Source organism: Schistocerca gregaria, chromosome X, assembly GCF_023897955.1.
Source record: "Schistocerca gregaria isolate iqSchGreg1 chromosome X, iqSchGreg1.2, whole genome shotgun sequence".
Classification (NCBI taxonomy): Eukaryota; Metazoa; Arthropoda; class Insecta; order Orthoptera; family Acrididae; genus Schistocerca; species Schistocerca gregaria.
Window position 1 is genome coordinate 126,603,409 of NC_064931.1, and position 13,375 is coordinate 126,616,783.

Below are 13,375 nucleotides of genomic sequence, written 5' to 3' on the forward strand. Positions count from 1 at the left end.
TAAGCAGATGAAGGTGAGGAAGCCAAGTCAATCACCTGTTGGGATCTGGTACCCGAAAACATGTTTGATCTTTCCAGAATGAGATGCCAGGAAGTTTCATGTTTGATTTTTGTCCAGACTTGGGAAGGTGATGTATGGCACCCAATAGTCGAGACATATCTCTTCCAACACTCCTGCTTCCATCATTTGATAAAATGGCGAACGCGGGCACAGAGCCGTTTAAAGGCTATGAGGTGCTCCAGGGAAGGGTGCCGCTTATGCCGCTGTAGAGCTCACCGACACTCCATAATTGCTTCAGCGACTTCCAGACCACCAAGGGACTTCCTATTGCTGGGGATACCCTAAAGAGCAAGAGATCACATCGATGTTACCGTGTGGGGGAGATTCAATGGTGACAGCAGAAGTGAAAGTTTCCCAGTCCACCTTGTTTAAAGCCCATCTGGGCAGGTGTGGACCTGGCTGCGGGGCAGTGACAGGAAGATGGGGAAGTGGTCACTACCACACAGGTCATCATGTGCTCTCCAGTGGATAGACAGGAGAAGTCCTGGGCTGCAAATCAACAAATCAATGGCTGAGTAATTACCATGAGCCACACTAAAATGTGTGGCGGCCCCAGTATTTAAGAGGCAGAGGTCAAAGTGAGACAGTAAAGTTTCGAAATCTTTGCCTCAGCCAGTAAGCACGGTGCCACCGCCCTCCCCCCCCCCCCCCCCCCAAGGGGCTATGGGTGTTAAAATTTCCCAAAAGTAGGAAAGGTTTAGGGAGTCGATCAATCAGTGCAGTTAATACATTCTGGGATACTGCAACATCTGGAGGAAGATTTACACTGCAGGCAGTTATTTCACCACAAGGCGTGATGGTTATAGAAACATCACCCAGCTTGTCACAAACAAGTAACGCCTGTAACTGAACAGAGGGTGCTGTTTTGATCAGGACTGACCCAGATCTCATTTTGGACAATCCCTCCACCTCCCCAAACTTGTCCTCTAAATGTTCAACAAAAAACTGAGGCTTCATTATCATGAAAGATTCCCCATCCGCTCTCAAACAAATAAGGTACCAATGTGAATAAGAGGTGCTGCCATCCTTAGCCTGACATTCCTCCCGTGGCATGGTCAGGGAAGGGAACGATTTGGGGTTGTACTTCTGTGCATTGAATTGAGCCCGCGAATGCTTAGAGACTACTGCTGTTTGACCACCAGCAAGAGACGATGTACTATGCTTCATCTTGTGTCATCTGCCCCGATGCCACACACTTTAACCAGGGACCCTCCCCACAGGCGCCGCTCAGCCGCAGCCAAGGCCACCTGGTAGGCATCTACCCCTTGGGGAGTTAACGGTGCAGGCATCAGCAGAGCAATCCCTGCGTAGTCGGGGGGGGGGGGGGGGGGGGGGCTGCAACCAACAGGGTACATGGCAGCCCCACCACAACGGACAGGCTACTGTTCTGGAATCAGGTGCAAAACAGTCCATTACCACCATCAGCACAAAAAATGATACTGCACAGTGGATGAAGGGTGACTTCACCCAACAGCTGGAAAATGTGCGGAAGTGCAGATCCACATTGACGTAGGATGTGAAAAGTATCAGCGCACAATGGACACAATGTACCATGTAAGGCGCCCTTCGCCATTTGGCTTGCTGTAAGGGAAAATTTTGAAATATGGACGTCAAACCCCTCAGGGGAGCATCACAAAGGCTGAAACGTGAGAGTCGCCTTTTAGTTGCCTCTTTCAACAGACAGGAATACTTCATGCCTATTCTAACACCTGGACCCACAGGGGGTGTACCACCTAGTACTGCAAAACATTTGTTCTGTGCAAACTCTCCTCAGGGTCCAAAAGCAGAGTCTTAACACTTAAAATATGAAACCAATTACAATATCCTCAGATATTTTAGTGTCTAAGCTGCAGCTATATGCTTACTTTCCATTATTCATTCCCAGTTCCATTTAATCTATATAACCTTCAGCAAAACCCAGTCTATCAGTTACTGTGGACAAAGTCAATGCTCTGAAATATAATACTCTTATATTTTCATCTTAGTTAGAGAAGGAAGATTGAGGCTTGATGTACTGCCAATGATGTCATTATAAATGGAACCGCAAGACACAAAAAACCGAGTCAGGAAGCACATTTCTCTCTGCAACTGAATGAGAAGTATGAGCAGTAACAATAATGATGTTGGCCCACAACTATTAGTCTAGCGGTTAGTATTGCTGTCTCTAGATGAGAGGATCCCAGGTTAAATTTCTGGCCATGTCAGATATTATATCCACTTGGGGACTTGGTGTTATGTTATTATCAACAATGCTGAAGGGCATCAAATAAAAAGACTTGCCCTAGGCGGCTGAGTTGGGTTGTTGGGGTTGTTTTTGGGGGAGGAGACCAGACAGGGAGGTCATCCGTCTCATCGGATCAGGGAAGGACGGGAAAGGAAGTCGGTCGTGCCCTTCCAAAGGAACCATCCCTGCATTTGTGTGGAGAGATTTAGGGAAATCACGGAAAACCTAAATCAGGATGGCCGAGGCAGCTGAGTCTCCCAGCCAATAATGCCATACAATAATTTCATTTCTCAGTGATATGATATTGAAACAGCATCATTTTTAGGTATTATTATCAGTAACCAGCAATGCTACTACCACTAACAGTTGGATGGTAAATCTCTGCAAAGTAGAGAGTTCCATATCCTGTAGTGTTACATACACTTGGAGCTACTGCCACTTATTTGTAAAATTTGCCAATTAACTGTAATCCTGCTTATTAACTGCGATGTCTGAATGCTCATAAGGATTGTCACTATTCCCTGTCTATGTACTACTTATTAGCTATTCACGGCACTGCTCTCTGCTTTGTAATGATCTTTTGATGACTCTCCTGCTGAAAAGCGGCTGTGTACTTTTATTCAAGTTACAGTGAAATCTGTATACTACAGTGTGGGGATGAACTGTCTTTCATTCTACTTCAGTATTATTGTTTTCAAGTAATCTTCAAACATATTGTCAAATTCATGAAAGTTCTGTCATCTGGAGCATGGCACTAACATTTACAGACCAAGCAATCTTTAATTTCAGATGATGTTTCTCGAGTTACAACTAACTACATGTTGCACAAAGGACACCTGACACTGCACACATAAAACATGATTTTGGCATAAAAAAGGCATGTGTTTCAAACAATTACGGAATGAATTTCAGCAACAATGTTCCATGAATATCATTTAATGAGCACAATCTGTTACAAAATATTTGGAATTGGAAGTGACAAAATTTGCCCCATCTCCCAGGTGTGCACGGGTACAGGTGTGTATGTCACTCAGTACAGTTTCGTTGCATCACCCATTCCTTATACTTTCCTGCTGCCTTAAAAATTTAAGGAAATTTCACTTACAACAAATCATTAAGTTTCTCCTCGATATGGCTGCAGCCTACATAAGTTTATTTTAATTTACAAGACTAATGATGTATAATTTCTTTGTCGGACAAAATATGATATAATTACATTGTATTGGTTTGATAGCCGGTTGCTCTTGAAATTTTTTCTGATTTATCATGACTTTTCTCATGAGTCACTAGTTGGTGTACTTTGATACTGTGCAAGTAGTTCTCATTCCAATTTCCATATTATACTGTGGTTGAACTTTTTTCCAGATGCTTCAGCTGCAAGACATACCACCTCCAACAAACTGATACTTCAAAGCTTTGCCAACAAATATATGCAAATAGGTGGCCAAAAAATTTTATGGCTGGGTTATATCTACAGGGTACATAGCAGCCATAATTGGAAAAATTATCAAGCATCTTGTTCAACATTAAAGCAACTGAGGAAGAAGTTGCATCCAAATGCAGAAGTGACTTTACAGTGAAAAACAGTCTATGCCAATGTCACTAAGAAGAAACACACATTTCATACAATTTATTTTTCTCTTTGATGTGGTTGAAATTTCAATCTAGATGACTAAATCTTGTCAAAGAGCAAGTAAGGAAAGATCATGACAAGGGACAGACATTTTAGGAAATATTTCTTTCAGCATCTTTTACTTGTGCATGGATGCAATTTAAGTGTCATCTTTACAGTATACAGCCATCTATCTTTTCCTTATATTGTTGAATTCCAACCTGGAACTTCCATGGCTAGAGCCTATTTCTCTTGTTTTACGAAGAGTCAGTTCAGAGCATATTCTATTTAGAAAAATGAGGATGCAGCATGCTAAATGTATGGACATTAAATCACTACACAATTTTAAAAATTGCTTACAACTATGAACCAGATTTGGAACCTGTTAATTGAAAATCTGCTGCTAATTGCTTTTTATCTTATATTGTCAATGAATGACACAGTCAGTTTCCAAGGATCTGGAACCTAACAACTTTACCAACTTCAAACATTTTGATGTCCCAGCTAACTAAAATAAATGTGTTTCATTTATGAGCATAAATTCAGTTTCTTGCACCAGCCGTTATGAACTTATTTTGCCTATTTTATTTGCAGATTATAAAAAGTTCATTCATCTGTGGTCACTGATGTAAATATACGTATAGCGGGCATAAAAATTAATTAGAGAGAGAGAGAGAGAAAGAGAGAGAGAGAGAGAGAGAGAGAGAGAGAGAGAGAGAGAGAGAGAGAGGGCACCATGTACTTTTATTTTATTCACAATCATTTGGGATGATGGTGATGATGATGATGATTTCATATGGCTCAACAGCCTGTTTTAAGCCTTTGGTGACTTGTACACCACTAACTTACTCCAGTAATCTTAGCAGGGAAAGGGAACCTACAGTTTACTGTTGACTTCAAATCCCATGTTATTTTGCTGAATCTTCACATCACTGAGGAGCAAAGTTTAGGTTAAGGGCAGACTGAAAAAAATTCACTGTCCAAACTGGATTTGACCCTGGGGCCTTTAGGTTTCCAGGCATGCATTTCACCACTAGACCACCAGAACCGACGACAATCACTCTGGTGATACACTACCTACTTGTCTTTGCCTTTTTTATGCCTTTATTTTCATTGGTTTTTTTCCCCCTAAATTTCAGCATCACCTTCGAATACATCTACAGACAAATCCTGCCTCATGCGAACCAAGATGGAGAAAAAAATTACAAACTTTAACCACAATACACCACAGAACTACTACACCTACAAAATAAACATCTAATGAAACTATGTGCAACTACAACTCCCATAATCAACAAAGCTGAGGCAGGAATTCATTTCAGTCTTGGTAGTGAAAGTGTGCTCGAGTTATCCCAGCAAAGAAAATTTGTCGACCTGACCATCCGACTGTATGTCACTGTCTTAAACTAAAAGTCAACACGGCTTCTGTACCTTCTAAAAAGGTAAATTACTTTGTAAAATATGCTTTCGCCAGTTTTTCACTCATTGAGTAACATATGTAATCCAGGATTAATATTTGGGATTCAAGACCCATTGTATGTAGCTTTAACAATAAAACACATTTATACATGGAAGTGACGGAATTTACATATGTACAGTGTGACTGAACTGGGCAGACCACCACCAGACACAGAGGATACACAAACTACTATTCCTCTTATTAACAAAGAACATCCTATATTTACACTGTCCACAAATACTTCTCATAGTTATCAATTAACAAATTCTTACTGATTAGAAAAGTAATTTTTAAACAAGTTGTTGCATGCATCAACTATTTAACTCTTGAATATTTTAATCAATATTACCAAATTTCAAGTACACTTACTTAATAAGCTGATACAATTGATGCATACAATTAGATGGAATCTACACATAGACATCTGACTATGGAAATGAATTAACATATATCTTATTAAACTGCCAATACCTTGAAATGTACAGACCTTTAGCATAATTCAGTACAAGAAGTGCAACTGCTGTGGTAATAATACCCATTTTATTAACAACAGAAATGGCCTCTTCCATGTGATTGCATTATAAAAGTTAATGCACCAGATGCTCAGAAGTTGCAGATCTGCATCCCATGATAATATATCTCTATATTCTTTCCATTATAGAGCGTTGCAAAACCTGCAGCAATGAAATGACTTAATTTTGCAAATTTTTTGATCATCTCTGAGTACATCGATCAAGTAATGACAGAAAGCTGACAGTCAACAGACAATTCTATAAATGTTTACTAGTACTTTCTTAATGAAGCAATAACTGCTTTCAGGTATGTGTATCAATCTTCAAACCTGTTTTGTAAACAAATAAATAAGTATACTGAGTAATGCATTAGTTTCTCAAATGCATAAAAACTAATTTCCTCAAATCAGTAAGCAAATTTCCTCGAATCAGTAAGCAAATTTCCTCAAATCAGTAAGCAAATTTCCTCAAATTAGTTTAAAATGAAAAATGCCAATAAAACAATTGCCATCCTTCACTGTTTTTACACAGGATGTACTGTATAATTAACTTTGAATCATTAACTTTAATATTCAGAGATGGAAGCAAGTTACTTGAATTAAAATTATATAGGTTTTTGTACATACACAAAATATAGTAATTTTGTTTGTACTCCTCTGGAAAAAGCAGGTAAGATGAGTAGACAATAAGGCGTTTTGATAGGTCTCATTTTAACTTGACACTGCATTTGCTCTGATAGATACTTTATTAAGACAACAGACCACAATAAAACTGTCAAATATGCTGGTATGCAGTGACAGAAAAACTCTTGCCAAACTAATAATCTCAGTTTTTATCACTGCCAAGCATTCCTGTGGTCTATAAGTCATACTTTTCCACAGGGAAACAAAAACAAACTCATGTAATGTAAACAGTAACACACAGTTTTTCCAAGGCTAACTTTAATATATTACACATAAACTGCTACTATTACATGATTAACATATTATGGAATCTCATATTGGAGCTCCCTAGATAGGCCTATACCATTTCAAAGTGTCATGTCACACTTATATGTATAGTTTTCTGATGTTCCAGTTCTACCAAATCATGGGAGATGGCTGCTATTCTGGCTAAAGCTACTTACTGGATCCAACCCCTCCCCCCCCCCCCCCCCAAAAAAAAAATCTTTGTTGTTGTGACAGACTGATCTGCAGCACAGCATATTTCTATAAATGTTTACCAGTACTTTCTTACTCAAGCAATAACTGCTTTCAGGTAGGCCTATGTGCATCCATCTTCAAACCTATTTTTGTACAAAACAAAGAAATACATAAATATACTGAGTAATTCATTAGCTCCTCAAATGCATAAAAACTAATCTCCTCAAATTAATTTAAAATGTCTAGGTTGCGTTGGAAGCTGACAATTTGATTGAAAGGCGGCAAAGCCAACAAATGTGAAAGCAGAAAATCTCATAGTGGTAACAAACTGACCAGTAACTAAGCCTAATGTTTATGTCCATGCCATATCGAAAAATGCAAGGGAGGTCCAATACATAACTTTTGCATTAGTCTACACTGAACACAGAATAACATGCATAATATGCAGAACTTCTGTGTAAAAAAAAATCTTACAGCTTTTGAAAGTGGTAACTCCTGCACTTGAATCAACTCACATGTTGCTAAATACACAACTGTGACCACTAATTTCACCAAAAGATACCATAGATGCTGAACATATGATACATCAGTACCTAAAGATTTGACAGTTCACTACAGTCAGGTTTGTTAAATGGAAGCCTTCTACTCTTTATACGATCACACTGTAGGCAACAGAGTGGGTGTGATAATGACACCATCAGCCATTTATCAAACAATATAGAAAGACTTTAGTGAACTACAGAGTTGCCGTAATAGCCACAAACAATGTTTTCATATGATTTAATAAAAAAGCTGGTAACTTCAAAGACAGGAAAAGAGTAAATGTAAGCTTACAGGGTTAGTAGTACCACTGGCTACTTTTGGGAAGCACTTAACACTAAAATAAAAAATAAATTAAAGGAAAATTCAAGGGAAATCTAGTTTTTCCCAAGGCAATCATTAATGTAGTGCAACACGCTGCAATATTTGTAACAGTCAATAGGCCTACATTTTCAGATGCCTGTGGAGAACCAAACCAACTCCACCATGAGATGTTAAATCTAAATTGCATAATGATGGCGCAAAACTCTATACAGAAAGCAGACAAGAAAACAAAGTGACATAATCCTATGTACAACCTTAATATAACTCATATTTGGCAATGTCAGACTACCTTTTGTTTGTGTGTCACAGTAACCAGGGGCAATATTATGAACCAAATGTGCGCACATTACGCACAAATTGTTATCGACTAATTTCAAACAGAAATCATCTACAAATACAATATGCTTTAGACAAGGTACACAATAACAAATTATGGCACACGGTGCAAAATATACGCCCTCCACTTAATATATTTTTGATTAATCACTAATAATTCATATTGAATAACAAAGAGCGCCGATCACAGTTTTCTTGCAATTCGATCACTAGCTCCCCACAATAAATATTATCGAATACTTGGTCTTCAAAATAATAATAATAATTTTTCTCGAAATGCAACATGCCACTTTAAGACCCTTCCACAACTAATTATCGTAAACTAATTGATAAATATTTATCTATTAATAAGCTGTTTAAATTTTATGTGAACTCATTGAGAAAATTTCAAAGATTTTTGAAGAAATTAACAAACCTGAAACAGACAAATCCAGCTTTTTAAAGTTACGCTAACTTGACAGCCGTCACATAGGCGACACTGGGGCACAGGCTACATAGGCTACCGCTGTCAATACACTAGCCCAAACAATATTGATGCCTACCAAGTACATATGTCAAAGTTACGATTTTTTTCCTTCAGCGTTTGGGGTACAGGCTACAGCTCAGTTCATCAAATTGACACGATATAATGTATGCTACGAGTTAAGTAATAAGAGGAACAAAATATTAGTTTTCTTATTTTTTTAAAAAATGCCTCTTCATTTATCATTCTCACTGAAAATTCAAGAGAGTTCCCGTTAAAGCTTTAGATTCGCCTGCTAAACGAAACGTCAATAAGTACTTGTCACTGCATAATGATTCAACTATTTCGACAAATGAACAGAGTTCTTTACCGGCATGTAGGTAAATATAAGTATATTAATCAAAATTGGGAGCACGAACACTAAAAATCGAGAAGAGCTTCTCCCATGAATTAGTTACGATGACAGCAGTGAAAAGTTGACAGTGAACTTACGGATCGTTATTTGGCAGCGGCAGACTGTCCAAACGTATGTAGTAAAACGTAAGTTAAAAAGCTATGGTTTGGTCCAGGTAAGTCGTATCCTTCACTGAGTACAGAGGTTTTGTTTCGTTAATTTCAAAGTGGAGATGCACTCATCAAACGTCAGATGCATAACCTTATAACAAATGACATTTAGTCCGTAAACAAAACCAAAGTTCACATCAAAGGCAGTCTCCTAAGCAACATAATTTTCAACAAAACACTCGTTCTTCACAACCAGTCACTATATGAGCACTTGCGGTCCGACGACACCCTGCCATCAATACACAACCTCCCTCACCCCGTTGCGTGTTCTGCACTAACGACCCTCCACCACCACCATCATCTCCAGTCTGCGGTGTAAAACAAGACTCCGCCCAGCGCTCAAAGAGTTTCCAACGACACCCAATCACACAGAACAGCTACATCTCAAAAGTCCGGTTGCAATTTGCATTCAATACTGGCGCCATTAATAGTTAATCGTTCAACATCCGTGCCCCTAGCAAACTTCCATGATACCAGCCGCTTGGCGCCACAACCACAAATGAGAGATCAATATATTGCTGGTATTCATTTATTTATTTGTCTATCTAAGTCTTCTCTCGGAAACATATATTATACACAAGACGGTCGGCCGAAAATATTTTTACATGTTGATTTTACAACTTATAAATATATTTTTGAAAATAATGTTGGATAAAATCAGTGAGCCGAAATTAATTATGAAACAAGCTGAATCACAAGGCCCATTTATTAAAAGATGGTCAGTTTCGATCATCACATGATAATCTTCAGACCCTTAGCTATACTGATAGACAATGGCCATGCATGGGGCAGAAACCACTGAACGTGTCCCTGCTACATGCACAGCCATTGACTTATTGTCCATAGATTTGGTTGAAGTTCAGCAATTGATCATGTAATGATCTAAACTAGTCACCTATTAATAAACACAACTTGCGGTCTAGACAGTTTTACAATTAATTTCAAGTGATAAATCTTTGTCAATTAAATTTTTAAAGCAAGTTTAACAACATATAATGAACAATTAGGAATTTGAGTAAGAACTGATTATTTAGTTGTCCTTTGACCATTCAACACAATGGTATAGGACTTGTCAGGTACATTACTGATATTGATGATTGTTTGACAGTGTATGGTACCAATATGTTCCAAAACGTCAATCACAAAAGTACGATTTTTCAGGGGGCCATATCTCGAGTTCTGTTGATTATAGAGAGAATGCGGCAATTATTTTGGATAGTCCTTGGCCTAGAGAACATTTGTATACCTATCAGCAGAACGAGCATACTGAAGGTGTTCTGCACAACAAGGCTAAAATTTAAACATATCATAATTCCTCCACCCCAGGGAAGGTGAACAAATCGGTTGGTTCTTTTGCATTAGGTTTGGGCGAGGGTGGGACTTAGGTGGCTTACAAAAGAATTATCTGTTCATGGGCGATTCCTAAATAACAAAAAGAATGGCAGTTTTTAGCCATTTATGTATTGTGGTCCGAAATTATCTGAATAACTAACCACAGAAAATGGCTCAAATGCAAATGTATGTTTTTTGACATTTATGTAGAAAAGCCATTTTCCAGTTTTCTAAAATCTTTATCCATTATCCAGATAAACTAAAAAAAACATGATTTCTGGGGACCTAAAGTACCAATAGTGGGGATAGACACTTCTATGTTTTCTGTTTACGGCAAGATATCAAAATTTTTACTATGTGTTCTTAAGATGATGTTCTCAGGGAACCTTGAAACTTTTTTGATATCGATAGCCATGTCTAAGATCCAGAGGTTCAAAGTTATGATACATATGCATGTAAAATATGCATATAATTAAGTATAAATGTTGTTTTAACTGATATAGTGAAAGCATGGCAAAGATTCTGGAGTCATCACAATGGTTCTGAGGTCACCAAATTATATTTTCAGTCAATATATTTTTGCCAATAAAACTTTATGACACACTGTCTCTGTATAATGGCTACTTGACCTGGAAATTATTCCATGGTGCCACCTGGAGGAGTAAGCGCCTTACAGAAAACTTTTTTGTTATACGAAATTCTCTGTACTCGTAAATAAAATACCAAACTTTTTGTATACTGTAGGTGTAGACTAAAAATGTAGTTATTTTTATGTAAACTAGTGTAAAGCGAACTTGCATGCTCCCTATAAACTAGAGGAAGCCCCTGTTTTGTAATGAGGTCAATTTAGACTGTACATTTTTGGTACCACTTTAAAATCTTTGTATTTATTCCTCAGGTAGCAGTTTTAAAATTTTAGAATTTAATGTAGGACTCAACTTTTTGTATTTGAGTGAACAATGATTCATATTTGTATGAAAAGAATGCTTCTTCTGCAGATTGTGTTAACCTTATATTATGGTTACATACTTGGTGTTTGTATATTTATTGACAGATTTTTTTTGAACCTATTAAATTACATACGATATAAAGGTTCTATTGTAATGCAATACAAGTCAAAGAATATGACATTACATGTTCAAAAAGAAAAGATAACTAACAACACCGTAAATATAGAAAGACAAGATATATCTACATTATTACATTCAGGGTTTCAAGAAAAATACAATACCGCAGACAATATACATACAAGATGTAAAATATTGCATATGTTAGCACCAAAAAAAGTAATAGTTGTAGAAATTCATTTAAACTGTATACATTAATGTTTATCAGGGATTGTTTCAGTTTGCTCTTAAATACAGCTTATTGTAGATTCTGATTCCAGACTGAATAACTGCGTTTTGCACTATGCAGAGAGTTAAGAATCTTTGTGAAGGCTTTGCTTCTGCCTTGTTTCATGATTGTGAGTATCACAGCTTGTTTGGAAAAGTTTTTGTTTCTTGATTACAACTATCATCAGCAAGTAGATGTACTGACTTGTGAGTATCAATATCTCAAGAGTCTTCAAGGATCTTGAGTAAGTGCCAACAGGATGTCCAGTTTGTAACACTAGATGAAACTCACAGCTCCTTTTTGTAATTCAATAACGTTTTCCAATTTTGCAGCATTACCCCAGAATATTATATCATAGAGATCAGAAAGTGCAAATATGTGAAATAGAAAAACATGAATATTTTCCTGTTAACATAGGGTGAAATAGTTCTTAGTGCAGAACTCGCTGAGCTTCGTTTCTTGAACAGGCGGTCAATATGTTAACTCCATCATAATTTGTTATTCGTTTTTATTCCTATAAATTTTATATGTGAAGTTTCCTTTATTTTATGACTATTTGATATCTGTTTCAGGTACTTGTAGGGGTTATTTGCTGTCTGAAACTGCAGTAAATTTGTTTTAGAGATGTGCTGTGAACCATTTGTACACTTGTGTTATTGTTTCAGATGTAATCTGCAATGTGCATATCACACCTGTGATCAAGATATTTGCATCATCATCAGACAATACTATATTTACATTGTTTACCCATGCTGGTAGGTCATTAATGTCCTTTAATAATTTCATTGTTCCAAGGATCGATTCTTGGAGATCACCATACTTAGTAGTTTCCCAATTTGATTTTATTTATTCAACTGCATCCCTAATGGCAACAAATGTTTCCTGTTATGTAAGAAGTATGCTAACCACGCTAGTGGTTGGCCTTTGATGCCATAGTGTGGGAATTTTTCTTTACAAATATGCTGCGTTTTACATGGTCAAAATCTTTAGCGAGATCACAGGAAATGCCCATAAGCTATCTTGTAATTTTCAATTCATCTGGAATACGTTATGTGAGACTGAATACTGCTCCCTCTGAAGATAACCTTTTGCAAAAGCCAAACTAGGATGGTGTCAGATAACCATATTGCATTAGGTGTTTATATAGCCTGTTGTACACTACCCTCTCAATTACTTTTGAAAGAACTGGAAGCAGAGAGATTGGCCAGTAGTTGGATATTACATATCTCTCACCACCTTTGTGTGTCTGCAGCTTTTTTAATCTGTAAGAAAATGCCAATGGTTATATAAGTAGCACCATATGTCTCTGATTAAGTCACCACATAATTTTAGCACCCTGCCTGATATTCTGTTATACCCAGTATAGCTGGTGCTTTTTAGGAATATGCTGATTTTTACAGTTTCATTTGGTGTTGTGAACTTGAAGTGCAGCATCGTCGTTGGTGTATGTTTGGTAAAATTAAGTACATTTA

General features: G+C 37.4%; 1 protein-coding gene across 2 annotated transcripts in view; it reads right to left on the reverse strand.

Moving 5' to 3' along the window:
- LOC126297828 (bone morphogenetic protein receptor type-2) overlaps positions 1-9,586 on the reverse strand; it is a 367,974-nt gene extending 358,388 nt beyond the window's left edge. The window contains exons 1-2 of one of the 2 annotated variants that reach the window (XM_049989074.1): positions 9,165-9,586; positions 5,843-6,029 (exon numbers count right to left, since the gene is read on the reverse strand). In XM_049989074.1, coding sequence (XP_049845031.1) covers positions 5,843-5,924 — 82 coding nt within the window. In that variant the 5' untranslated portion in view covers positions 5,925-6,029; positions 9,165-9,586. The remainder of the gene's footprint in view (positions 1-5,842; positions 6,030-9,164) is intronic. The other variant, XM_049989073.1, reaches the window with a different exon arrangement.
- Between the last annotated feature and the right edge of the window lie 3,789 nt (positions 9,587-13,375).